The following is a 14,125-nucleotide window of genomic DNA, read 5'->3' as shown; positions in this document are numbered from 1 at the left end:
TCTATGGTAGTGTGCGAGCTTAGTGGCTTAAAACAACAATCACTTACTTGGCTCCAATTCATTTGGTCAGTAGTTGGAGCTGGGCGCAGCTGGGTTGTTCTTCTGGTCTTGACTGGGCTTACTCGAATGGACATGGGCAGCTTCCGGGACAGCTGGAGTTAGCTGGTCTAGGATGGCCTCAGGACGTCTAGGATGGTACATTCACCTCTTCTCCACACAGTTGCTCATCTTTCAGCATCCTGGGCTTTTTCATATGGCAGCTGGCTGGAAGGAGAGCTCCAGGAGGGAGAGTAGGGGCATGTGAGACTTCTACTGCATCCTGCAGGTCAACAGTGATAAGCTTAACATAAACTATGCAGAGAGAAAAACAAGTCCCACTGCTTGATGAGAAAAGTTGGGTAGCAAAAGGACTTGCTGAAGGAATGAGTGGAGAGTTGCGGCCACTTTTGCAATTTTTCTGAGTCAGCCAGTCAGTAAACATGTATGCAAGCAAACAGTCCTGAGGTTGAAAATTTAACTCATGGCCTTCTTAAATCTCCATCTGGATTCAGTATGATTTGTCTTTGTTTTCAGTAAATTTTAGAGAAACTTGTCACATCGGCCTTTATTTCATTTTGTTTTAAAGAGGATGGTATTTTTTCCCCTCAAAAACCATTTAATGACTGTATGAGGAAGTTTGTTTATCCTAAAAATCTCAAGATGAGTAGAGAACACAGCTCCTGTTATCCAAGGATGGCTGAGGTTCCATTTGTCTATAAGAATCTTGTATGGCTTTATCTCAGAGAGTTAAATAAAACATAGGTAGTTTTAAATTATATACAATTGGTGTATTATTTACTGTGTGTATGTTTAGAAAGTGTTGTATAAATATATATGTGTGTATACAAGATGTGACTGAAAGTGCAGTAAATGTGTAAATTTAAAAACAATTTACTACAGTAAAAGACATTGTTGTATTCAGGGTTTACAAGGGAATGTATTTAATTTATAATTTATAAGATTGTTTTATAATATTCACCCAAAGAGTCAAATACAAAAGAGTGTGGGAGATCTATCCACATATTAGAGACCCAGAGAATCCAGCTGAGGGCCTGGATCCCTTGGCAATGTCCTGCGTGAGTCCAGCTGAAGACCTAGAGCCCATGGCACTCTCCTCCACAAGTCCAACTGGAGGCCTAGAGCCCACGACAGTGTCTCACATCTGCGCTGGGAAGGCCCAAAGGTCAGTGGTGGAAGCTAGAAAGTCGGTGCCAGTAGAGTGAAGGATCTGTACCAGCAGGCTGAGGGATCTGCACTGGAGCCAGGAAGTGATGCTCAAAGTAAGAACCAGTGCTCCCTTAAAAAGAACCACAGCTATCCTCAGCAACAGTGAGGTCCTGAGTTGCTCCGACGATGAGAGCAGCTGAGTTTATATCAGGAAAGCTAGCATGTTCTGGAGAATCAATGGTACACCATCTTCCCCTCCAGTTCTCCTTTCGTGCTGTTAGCAACAGTCCTCAGGTGGGCCTTCCACACCCAGCACCATGCAGATGCAGTTCAGCTGGGTGTGACAAGTTGACCATTAGTTAATCCACCACAGATTATTGCCATTAATCTCCCTGAAACTACTGCCCCTTGCTTCACACACACTTACCCCATCACTCTTGCCACTTTTTTATTTTTTATTTTATTAGAACATGTTTGCAGTACACAGTACTTACATTCTTTGTGTGGAGTTGTGTGTCTTCTCCTCCTCTCCCTTCTCCTTCCATCTCTTGGTCCGCTTTCCTTTTGCAAAAAAAAACCTATCTCCCTGTTTCTTATTACCTATCTTTTATTTTGCTTAAAGGATGGTATTTAAATGCTTAAGCCTAGTTTTTATTCAGCATGATGGGTGAGACTGTGCACACAAAAGCTTTGAAGTCAGCGTGATAGGTTACAGGACTGTGAGATTCTGTCCCATGTGCTCCGTGGAGGCAAAGAGCATTGGTCCTATTCCTCAGCGATCTCAAGCTCCAGCACAGTGCTAGACTCAGAGCCATCACTCAGTGAAGCAGGAAACAATGCCGTGGTTGCAATGATGGATTAACAGGGAATGTGCAGAGAGGTAGGGGCCTATATTTGAATTCTGCGGGGCTGATCAGGTGGTGCAGCCATCTGATACAGTTTTTGTCTGAGGATTTGTGAATAAGACAGCATGGGGCTGTCCTTTTCTAAGCATAAAGCATACATGTATTTGACACTTACCAGCAATGTTTGCCCTTTATCTGCTGTTTTCTATTTTTGGGTAAGGACACAAGTAAAGTGAATGGCTCAAACTTTATCAGAAAGAATTTTTAAAATGTATTTATAACTCTGCAAGTTATCAAATAAGCAAGATAAGGCATCTTATTCTCTAAGCATCTTCAGAAATAATGAGCCAGATACCCATGGATCTAGGTATCTGGCCCAGAAGCACACCCCATGACAAAGCACTGCATTTTGCTGTTTTGAAGTTGCAAAGTGGGGAAACTTTTCTGTGTTAATATTAAAGTGTGTTTTCAAAGACCACAGAAAGAAAGCAAAGCCCAAAGCGCTGCTCATTTCTGAGGGCACCAGTTTCTGGAGCTTCCTAGCTCATGTGGTTCTGTTGCATCAAATTGTCCTTAATCTGGCCTCTAAATGCTTTCTCCTTACTCAGTTGGATTCAGAATACTTCACAACATAGTCTCACTCAGAAGCCTTTTTGTGTATGTGTGTGAGACAGGGTCTCACTATGCAGTTCGGGCTGTCCTTGAACTCACTTAGTAGCTCAGGCTGGCCTCAAACTCAAGTGATCCTCCTGCCTCAGCCTTCCGAATGCTGGGGTTATAGGTGTGTGCCACCATGCCTGGCTTTCACTCAGAAGTCTTAAGAAGAACAAATTTGTGTTTTCAAAGATGTGTTTATTTAATTGTAGCATACAAATCATCAGCCAACAGGTCAATGGATTATTAAAAAAAAAAAAGAGAGAAGAAATCCAATCATTATACAGGTTAAGAAGAAAAATGTAATTAGCACCCCGAAAACCCTTCTTTGTGCTCAGACCAAGTTCTCCCTCCCTTTTTCCCGCCCAAGCATAGCTACCCTCCCAACTTCAAAACCATAGACTGGTGCTGGTTTTCAACTTTTATGTAAGTAAATCACACAGAACACATGCATTTTTGCCTGACTCCTTTTGCACAATATTCTGGCCATGAAATTCAGCCATGTTGTTGTGAGAAGCCATAGTTGTTTCTTTTTTATAGGTTTTCATTGAAGTATAAATTATATATTAGTTCTGTAGTTAATGGCTATTTAAATTGTTTCCAGTCTGTGGTTGTTACGAACATTTCTGTAGATGAATTTTGGCACTCATGTGCACGTATTGCTGATGAGTGCATATTTAAAAGTAGAACTGCTGTGTCATCGAGCACCCATATGTCCCATTTTAGTTCATACTCCCACTAACAGTGCTTCCTGTGCTTGCTAATACCTGATACTGTCTGTCTGATGTTAGTCATTGTGGTGCTATACAGTGGTATTTCATTATGACTAATTGTCATTCTCTCATATTAATGAAGTTACACAACTTTACACATTTAATGACTGTTTAGATATCTTTTCTGTGATGTGCCAGTTCAAGCCTCTTAGCCACTTATCTGTGCGTGGTCTATTTAGCATTGATTTGCAGGAGTATATATGAAATTCTAGGTACAAGCCCTTTGTATTTATATGTATTGCCACTATCTCCTCCAAGTCTGTGCCTCTTCTATGGTGGCTTTTGATGAACAGAAGTTTTAATTTTTGGCCGGGGATATAGCTCAGTGGTACAGCGCCTGCCTGGCAAGCATAAGGTCCTGAGTTTGATACCTAGTACCAAAAAAAAAAAAAAGAAAGAAAGAAAGAAAGAAAAGAAAAAGAAGTTTTAATTTTTATATAGTCCAGGTGTCTATGCTTGTACTAATACCAGAACCTTAAAAAGTAATCTAGTTTTATAAAATTTTATAGTATGTGTCCTCTAAGTTTTTCTTCTTAAGATTACCTTGTCTATCCTTAGCCTATTACGTTTCCAAAAATGCTAGCATCAGCTTGCTAATTCAGATTTTTATTTAGAACTCTATTAAATCTACATGGATCCGCTGGACACAGTGGTACACACCTGTAAGTGTAGCACTTAAGAGACTGAGGCAGGAGGATTGCAAGTTTGAGCCTTATCTGAACAACTTAGCCAAAATAACTGGGGATGTAGGTCAGTTCAAAGACCCTACTTCAGTTCCCTGTACTTCAGGGGAAAAAAATTTACATGGATCATTTGGGGCAGAATTGAAAAATTTGAGCCTCCTATTACACAGTCATTGTATATTTCTTCATTTATTTAGGTCTTTAATTTTGCTCATCAGTATGTTGCACCATTCTATATAGAAGTCTTGCAAGCATTTTTGTTAAATTTAGTTTAGTTTAGTTTAGTTTAGTTTTTTTAAAGTTTCTTTGAGACAGGGTCTGGCAGTGTAGTCCAGGCTGACCTTGAACTCACTACGTAGTCCAAGCTGACCTCAAACTCATGGCAGTCCTCCTGCCTCAAACTTCCAAATGCTGTGATGACAGGTGTGTGCCACCACACCCGGCTAAGTATTTGATTTTTTTATTAATACCATCCTTTAAATTTTTGGCTTTCTGTTTATTACTAGTATGTAGAAATATAGTTGATATTTATATTTCATGTGGACCCAATGTTCTTGATAAACTCACATATTAATTATAATGGCTTATATGTACATTCTTTGGGTTACCTATGATTTGTACATGATCGCATTATTTATTCTGTTCCAGTCTTTGTGTGTTTCATTTCCTTTCTGGTTGTGCACGACTCTGTGCCTTTAGACCTACTGAGGTTTTTCCCTCTGTCTTTCCAGATGAGGCTGAGGCCCATATTGACTATGAGGATAATTTCCCCGATGACAGGTCTGTGTCATTCAGAGAGCTCATGGAAGATTCCCATTCAGAAGCAGAAGGGGACAAAGGTCGGAGAGAAGCCTCTGAGGAGGTACCAAAACAAGATCGTCTAGTCTCCATTTCAGTGAGGAAAGAAAATATTGCCCGGCAGAAAACTTTTGTTCCAAACACAGGCTTGCCTGGCACCGGGAGCAGTGTCCCCACAGACTTGCCAAAATCCCAACTAAACCAAAAGTACTCGTTCTGGTTTCCTGCTGAGACTTTCCACAAGCCTGATTTGGAAAGGGACATCGATGATGATACCAAAAAGCGGTTTCCTGCTGGAGACAACCACAGTGCAGTGAAACTGGTCCCAAGTGAGCCTGACACCAGGGTGACCTATGGCAGCACTGATGGCCCCTTGGGATCGTCCGTGGACAGGAATGACAGCAAAGCAGGGGACCTGGTGGTGAGCAGCAGCGAGGAGTCCTGGTTAGATGGCTATCCTGTGACAGACGGGGCTTGGAGGAAGGGCGAGGCAGAAGAAGAGGATGATGGGGACAAGGGGCCTGGGTCGGTTGGCCTGGATGAAAGCGTTCTGGTGACTCCTGATCAGCCAGTGTTTGTGGAAGTTAAAATGCCCAGAAGTACCACCCTCACACCAAGCAAGGACATGACCCACAGTTCAGTTCTTCCATCTGAAATGCTAGATGTGGAGGCTTTGGCTCTCAGACCCATGAATGTGTCTAAGACCAAAGGTCCCCAGGACAGGGATGATGCCTTGGCCAAGTACCAGTCTACTATACCTTGGCGATTCACCACAGAGAAGTCTCCCGTGACCTCTCCACCCTATGAACTCACCGGCCCTATCCTGGAGATAGAAACAACAACTGCTGTCCAGCAGATGCCTAGCAACATCCCCTCCACCAGCACAGCAGCCACCCAGCTTCCAGTGGAAACCAGCGCTCCTGAGGCCCAGGATAGCTTCCCATACCTGCTGTCTGAGGACTTCTTGGGACAAGAGGGCCCTGGGCCAGTTGTGAGTGAGGAGGAGCTCCTTCCAACCTTGGAGCCATGTGTGGGGGATGAGTGTCCCAGCCTCAGCAAAGGCCCTGTCATCGCCACCGTTGTCACCGTCCTATGCCTGCTACTGGTCCTGGCGAGTGTGGGGGCCGTGTGGGGTTATCGCAGGTGCCAGCACAAGAGCTCTGTGTACAAGCTGAATATGGGCCAGCGGCAAGCTCGGCACTACCACCAGCAGATTGAGATGGAGAAGGTCTAGTCCCTGTCACATCGGGCTCTCTCACAGCCACAGGGACAGTAGCTGTGATGCATCACGGACAAACACTGCTAATGCTCAAGAGCACAGGTAGGGCAGGGCCGATCTGCTTCTCCTCAGGTTTGCGTTCTGTAGGCTGAGAAGTGGCTCTATAGGCACCCAGCGGGGCAGGGAGGTTTCGGCGGTGTCAGCGCAGTGCCAGTGCCTCCTCGCTGTCTGCCCTGGAATTAACCCAAGATCTGTGCTTGGGCCCTACTTCTGATACAAGGTCTTGCTTCCCATGTCAGGATGTTGCCTTCTTTTCTTTTTTTAAGGAAGAAAATCACTGACTCCGGCTCCATGCTCTGAAATGTTTGAAATGGGTTTGATAAACTGAGCACTTGAAAGCAATGTTGTCAAGAACATAAATGTTAATTGTGGGAGTAGGGCACAGAAGAATGATGGGTTATTTGCTTTTAAAATTATGATGTCCCTGAGGGCAAATGAACCAGGAGCCAGGACACAGTCCTGGAGATGTCTTTGTAATTGTTAAAGCTGACGTTTTGCTCTGGAGAGGTGGGCAGTGAAGACACACCCACCTCCTCTCCCTCCATTCGCAGGACAGCCCAGCATTTTGTTTTTTGTCTTTTTGAGACAAGGTCTCACTGTGCAGTTCAGGCTGGCCTTGAGCTCACTTTGTAGCCCAAGCTGGTGTCTTGAACTCGCAATGATCCTCCTGCCTCAGCCTCCCGAGTGCTGGGGTTACAGGTGTGCCACCACGCCCAGCCAGCCCAGCATTTTTTAAAGACAAGATGAGCTTTCTAGCAGTAAGAACCCTTCCCTATCGCTGCTTTGGAATAGTTTGTGCCCACAACTGCCTTGAAACTTCTGCCAGGACTAACAAAATTCAACCCTTAGTTTCCTTTCTCAGAATTAACCATTTCACCAAACTCTAGTAAAACCGAATGACATGGAAGAAAAAAATGTTTGAAGAAGGTCCAAGACTAGAGCGTCTTGATAGAGAAGGGGAATTGAAAGTGAACTTGGAATGATCTGTGTTGATGTATTTTTTCTCATGGGGAAGAGTCCAGCCCAGCCTTTGAGCAGCCCGCTTCCCAGCATTGAGATCATCTCATGGTGGCTCAGCATTGCTTATGACAGTGGCTCCCAAAGGTGGTCTCCAGACCACTGACATCAGCATCACCTGGGAGCTAGTTGGAGATGCAGATTCTCCAGTCCCACCCTGGACTTGGGAAACAGCACCCCTGGGGGTGGGGCCCAGTGCTGTCAAATTGGAGAGCTATTGGTTTACACCCTACCTTGTAAACATCGAGGCCAGTGGAAGCACTGCAGGCAGAGGACAGGTGACACCCGAGGTCTCTCTCACATGAAAGTAGGCTCTGCCACTTGCATCTAGAGCACTGTTGAAGCTGCCAAAATACCGCCTCTAACAGCCTCTCTAGTGTCAACCCAGAAACTGAACATGCCATATTTTTCTAATATGAATCAGAAATTATTTTCTAATCAAATATTTTCAGTGGTAAAGTTGGTTAAAACAGTGACTTTCTTTTGAGACACCATAAGAGTCTAGTAAGTGTTTTTGTGTAGTATAAGAGAAATCTTTATTTTCAAAAATATATATAATTGGAGAGCCGGGCATGGTGGCGCACGCCTGTAATCCCAGCACTTGGGAGGCTGAGGCAGGAGGATCATTCCAAGTTTGAGACCAGCCTGGACTACAAAGTGAGCTCAAGGCCAGCCTGAACTGCACAGCAAGACCCTGTCTCAAAAAGACCAAAAAAAAAAAAATTATATATATATATATATATATATATATATATATATATATATAATTGGAAAATTGGTGGTGTTCTACAGCAAAGAAGAAAGGAATTCTTGTAGCATGTCTTCTACCCTGACACCTCTTTTCAGTGCAAGCTTTGGAAAGCTAGTAGCCTAAGTATCTTCAAGACAGTGCAGCATAGTCAAAGATTTTAATTCCCCTAACTGGGGAATTTGAAGGCCCGAGGTTACCAGCTGGACTACCTATGCATCAGATGAAATCTAGAACTGTAGGAACGAAACGTTTTCTGCATGTACCAAAGCTTCAGAACAGAACAGAATAAGAGCCAGACACTGTATATATTTTTAAATTAGATTTGAACCTATTACAAGATAACTTTTCTATTTTAACTATATAAAACAACTTGTGTCAACATTAGGATTATGTAACTATTATGTAATAACCTAGAACATTGAATTTATACCAAAACATACACAGGCAATATCAATACAAATGTATTAATAATTTATTACAAATTATTGATACATGTAAATGTATTAAGTTGTAGACCTGGACCGCAAAGTAAACTTAACACATCAGTTTTTAAGTTTTTATTGATTTGATGTCATCTAAATTAATGTTGCAGGATCTAAAAATGCATGTCAAAAGGGAATGATTCAAACACTGTAAACCTAAACTGTGTCATTATGCACATTTGGAGACTGGTAAGGTTTAATGCTCATGAAAACTGAGGGGGAAAGGGGTTTCACTAACACAAAGCTTCTGTTATATTTTAATAAATATTTCCCCAAATATTGCTGAATAGGTCTTATTTCTGGGTTACTGCACCATGATTATTCTTTAAAGATTCCCTAGTATTTTGAAAATAATGTCTTAGTACTTGTTATACTTAATTCTGCCCTCTGTAAACCTAACTCTTAGTCATACTACCTCCTGCAGCAGGATTTCAGGGGAGCTCCTGTCCCTCTCCCCTCCCTCTTCCTTACCCCAACCATAGAGGAGCAACCCAGGGCCTAGCTATTCAGAGTGTAATTCCTGCACCAGCTGCACAGCCACTGCCCATAGGAGCTTGGTAAAACTGCAGAACCTCAGGGGCAGCCCTGGACCCACTGCATCAAAACCTCCATTGAACAAGATGCCTGGTGATGGAGGTGCATAGTAACGTTTGAAAAGCGCCAGTCTGAAAGACGAGAACTGCTTAGCTCCCTCTTCTCAACTGATCTGATACTCAGAGGGATCATTAAAGTGGGTTAGATGGAGGAATTATTCACAAAGGTGTGGGTAGGGTTAAGAGAACCTCTAAGAGATGGTGGAGAGCTAGTAGGGGACCCAGTGAGAGCTTCAGCAACTGGAAAGACACTGAGGGCCGGGCATGGTGGCGCACACCTGTAATCCCAGCACTCGGGAGGCTGAGGCAGGAGGATCGTTGTGAGTCCGAGACCAGCCTGGGCTACATAGTGAGCTCAAGGCCAGCTTGAACTGCACAGTGAGACCTTGTCCCAGAAAGACCAAAAACAAAAACAAAAACAAAAAAACCAGGAAAGACACTGCTGGGCCAGAGCTCTGGCCTCACAAATGCAGCCGCAGTTGGTCTGTGGCCTGGAAGAAACAGGTGTTAAAGACCCACACCTCTTCTTCCTGAGATCTCTTGCAGGCTTGTCCTCTTGGCAACAAGAAGTCAAAGGGCAAGGGATGCAGGCAAAGTAGACCATAGAGATCAGGTGCCTGAAACATAGGGAAGGGTGGAAGACAGACCCAGAGGGGCAAATAGTGAAATTCAGCTCTGAGACATCAGTACCACTTCCTCTCCCTTATGTCTCTGTGCCTCTGTAACCATCGGGGGTCCATGCTCCTAAGCCTCCTACATTGTGGGCACTATTGACAGCCCTCAGAAACCTCCTTTACTGGGCAGGTGAACCCATTTCCCAGTTGCCCTGAGTTTCAGCCACTAAAGTGCTCATAAGCACGGAACTGTACACTGTTCACACAGAGAACTACTTTCACCCAGGAAGTGAGACCCATTTCTACCCTGCTAGACTAGTTGCCGTGGGAATATAAAAGGCCAGTCTCCTTACCTCAAAGGGAGACCAACTCCCAGCTCCAGAGCTCCTAGCAGGTCAGGCTGGAGCTGGTCCCACTGAAAACACATCTTGCTGCTTTCTCCCACTCCTTTTCATGTTCATGGTACTGGGGATCAAACCGAAGGCCTCACATATGCTAGCACTTTATCACTTGCACAAGGCCTTGCTTCAAGGAATCCGGATGTAGGACATGATCACCACTCAAACTCTTATTCCCTACATCTCCATTCCTCCTCAGTCCAAACCCTCACTGTGTCCTCTGGTACTCCCGGGCTGACACCAACAAATCCCCACGCTGTCTGCCACATCTTCACAGCACTGATGTTCAAACTCTGACATGCACCTCTTTGTTTTTGTGCAGGTTGTTTCCTCACTCTTTCCACCAGCCTCCTCTTCTCTTCTTTCTCCTCATTTGCCCTTTAGCAAGACACATGGGGCAGTTATTGGCAGTCACGCCTGAAGAAGCTTTGGGTCCTTGTTCAAAACAGAGTCTGGAAGTTTTTCCTACTAGGATCCCAAAGCTGGCCATTTTTCCTAGTAGGATTCCCAAAGCAAAACTTCCCAGGGAGAGGCATAGAGGCATAAGCCTGCATTGCCTCACCAGACCTCGGCTGGCTCATGGCTAGCAAGGACCACCTCTGCTTCATGAGATCCAGGAGTCTTTACCATAAGAGTTCTGCTTGTTAGGTGAATGTCAGAAATGTCACGGACTCGAGAAAACAGAGCTCATTATAACGTGTGTCCTGAAATGACTGAGTGTGGCTAAGATAGTCCCTTCCAGTAGACAGAAAATAACACAGTGGTGAATAAGCAAAATAAAACAGACTTTTTAAAACGTTTCTGTTTTCAACTATATTATCCAAGTTCTTTTTTTTTTTTTTTTTTTTTTTTGTCTTTTTGAGGCAAGGTCTCGCTACGCAGTTCAGGATGGCCTTAAGCTCACTTTGTAGGCCAGGCTGGTCTCAAACTCACAATGATCCTCCTGCCTCAGCCTCCCGAGTGCTAGGATTACAGGCGTGCGCCACCATGCCCAGCCCAAGTTCTAATTTTCTACAAGAACAAGATTGCACAGACCACCCTAATTTAAGGAAGAGGTAAAAAAGAACACCAAGAACATTTATAGTTTGTCCTACTGACTGCCAACCTCAGTGAGTGAGAAAACCCTGGGATATACTGGCTACATTATTCAGTTCCTTCCTATTGTTATAAAATGTGGCACTGGTATCTTACCTGCCAGATTAAAGAGGAGATTGAGCCAGAGCAGTCACACACTGTATTTGTTGGAAGACATTGTTAGGTGCTGGGACCCGGCTGCTCATGTGCCTACCCTGAGAGACAAGCACTCTCTCTGCACCCATCACTACTCCTGACTCTTGTTTCTGGGGAAGGACTGGGTCAAGGCAAACCTGGCCAGTTGTGGTGTCGCCTCTTGCAGGGAGATGCCACAGGGACAGGCCTGGGGACTGGTCTTGCCCCCCACTGCAGACACAGGAAGAGCAATGCAAAAAGCCTTTGGCTGAAGCTCTTTTCTTCCACCTCCCCCCAGCCCCCTTGTACACAGTTTAAACTCTCCACACTGGGTCATTCAAGCCTGGAGTCACCAGAAAAAAGAAGTCGCTGTTTGGGGGATGGCAGATGATCAAGAGTTCAGACAGCTGCGATGAAGGATTAGTTGTGGTTTTTTCTCAGTACCTCGCTGCAAACTGTGTTGCAGTTCCATGTTCAAACACTATTAAATGAGAATGTTTTCTCTGGCACTGATCCACCTTTTCCCCACAGTTTAAGTATTGAATTAAAAAAAAAAAAACCTGAAGTAGCTTCAGTTTACAGCTCACATTTAAAACTTAAAAACGTTATTTCCATAAATGCTGGCAGAAGCCGGTCACTGTTTATTCCACCAGCAGTCCTAATAAACCCTTTCCCATTGACAATCTAACAAATCATTTTCTGTTTGCCACTCAGTTGGGTTCAGTAGAATTTTTGTGCTCTTAAAATTTCCTTAATAAGAACTCCTAAAAGCACGCATTTCCTTCCTAAGGCAGTCACTGTGGTCACCATTCCCAGTGACTCTCCTTCTGGATCTCAGGGCTGAGCCCAGCAGTTCAGTGGCGGCCACTAGGAGATCTCGAAACTCAAAGCTACTTGGTGTTGACTGTGTTTTTGTGCTGCACGTGAGTCCGTTCGTCGTCTGTGAATATGCGTGTGCACAAACCTCCCTCAGCCCTTCCCCGCTCCTATCAGGTCAGCACCAGCGGTGGCCCAGGGCTGGCCTTAGAGCCTGCAGTGGGCCCCTCCTGCATGGACTGAGAGTGGCACTGGGGCTGGACAGACGCCCCGCCATGGCGGTCATCTCCCTGGGATGAGCCTCAGGAAACCAAATAGGGCAACCACTGTGCTCTGTGCTGGCAGGGCGGAGGACAAGTGTGGCATCTTCAGAGTAGACATGGAAACTCCGACAAAGCTTACAGACGTGTCTGCTTTTTCAAAGGACAGACCAAACTAGTGCTAAACCCATGGTATCCTGGTCCAGAATGCTTCCAGGCTCTTCCAGGAAACGCGCTCAGGGAGGTGCTGGGCTGAGGTTGTTGAGTCCTCACCCTGGTGCTTCGTGGTAGGTTTTGAGGGAGCAGCCTACTTTCTTTTCCCCAAAGGTTGGTTTGATTTCCTTTGAAATTAAAAAAAAGTGTAAGAACTCAACTCAGCCTTAAAGCTAAGTGCTGTTAATGATGACCATACTGTCACCAGGTGTCTTCCTCAGGGGACACCGCTAGAGTGAGGGTGAAGGTGCCCTTCAAACGCAATGCAAGGGGGCCAACTTCAGAGAGCAAATGAGGGTCCACAGACTCACCGACTCAGCCGCTACCTGGAACAGCATTTACAGAAAGGTCACCCGAGGCTCCCAGGGACAGAACGAACAGGTAGCTGTGCCACGCACACCGGAGGAGTGAGCAGGAGCTCCCAGCCAGGCGGGGTCCCTGCGGGGGCTCCTTTCCTGTTCCTCTGCAGCCAGGAGCTCAGCAGCTGCTGGGTATGCTCTCTGCACAGGAAAGGGTGCACTCTCTGGGTCCCCCACTCCATTACGATCCTGTCCTACGACCCTCTTTCCGGCTGATTACAAAGCTTTCTCTGGTAGAGTAGAGGGTGGGCACAGAAGGAAATGGGAACCCAGCACCCCATGGGTCACAGCCATCTCTCCCAGCAGGAGTTCACAAAAAGCCAAAGCGTCACTGGGCATCCCCACTGAAAGGGTGCTGTGGCCACAAGTGTACCTATCAAAGTCCTCCCCCTGCTTTGGCAGAACAGTCCCCTGGGGGGTACAGAGTCTGCTGTCCTGAGCTGCTTCAGCAAAGACAGAAGTGGGAGGGTCACTGTCTCGGGTTGGGCACCTAGAGAACCTGCCATGGGGTTCTTGTGCAGGCGAAATAGGAAGTGCTCTCAGGTGGACAAGGGACACGGGAGGAAGCTCAGTGCAGAAGGAGAAACAGGAGGATGTCCCCAAGTTCGCAGAGATTGGAATAGTGTCCTGGGGGGGAAACAGAAGCCTGAAAAGCACAGATGTGTGCAAGCCCCACCCCAGTGAATCACCATGGCACAAAGACCCAAATCACTATCTCCTTTCATCTATACCAGCGCACTGTGGGAGAAATCTGTCTCCCAAATGCTAGGAAAGTCTCCACTAGACAAGTATTTGAAGGAGAATATAAGTTTCAACAAAGAAAGCCAGCTAGATGAGTGAGATGTGCACACCTGGAGTCCCAGCACTCTGGGAGGCTGAGGCAGAAGGACTGCAAGTTTGAGCCCACCCTGATCAATTCAGTGACTTAGTGAGACCCAGTCTCAAAACAACATTTAAAAAAAAAAGTTCAAAGGGCCTGGGATGTAGCTCAGGGCCCTGGGTTCAGCCCCCAGCGCCCCTCCACCTAAAAAAGAACTCAGTTCCCAGAACCCCACACTCCTGTTTTCTGCCCCCCGAGATAGGCAGGCTTTGGCTGATCTCTCATTTCCTAGAGTGCCAGGGCTCAGTCCTTAGCTCCTTCTTCCTTTTCTTCTGCATATGTCTGCACTATCTAG

At 45.5% G+C, this 14,125-nt stretch overlaps 1 protein-coding gene across 1 annotated transcript in view; it reads left to right on the top strand.

Moving 5' to 3' along the window:
• Susd5 (sushi domain containing 5) overlaps positions 1-6,820 on the top strand; it is a gene marked incomplete at its 5' end in the record, with an annotated part of 58,327 nt that extends 51,507 nt beyond the window's left edge. Inside the window, 1 exon segment of the mRNA XM_013513642.1 lies at positions 4,893-6,820. Coding sequence (XP_013369096.1) covers positions 4,893-6,193 — 1,301 coding nt within the window.
• Positions 6,821-14,125: the final 7,305 nt, after the last annotated feature.

Source organism: Chinchilla lanigera, unplaced genomic scaffold (genome assembly GCF_000276665.1).
Source record: "Chinchilla lanigera isolate Chin_1 unplaced genomic scaffold, ChiLan1.0 scaffold00020, whole genome shotgun sequence".
NCBI lineage: Eukaryota > Metazoa > Chordata > Mammalia > Rodentia > Chinchillidae > Chinchilla > Chinchilla lanigera.
This window is presented reverse-complemented; position numbering and strand designations above follow the sequence as displayed.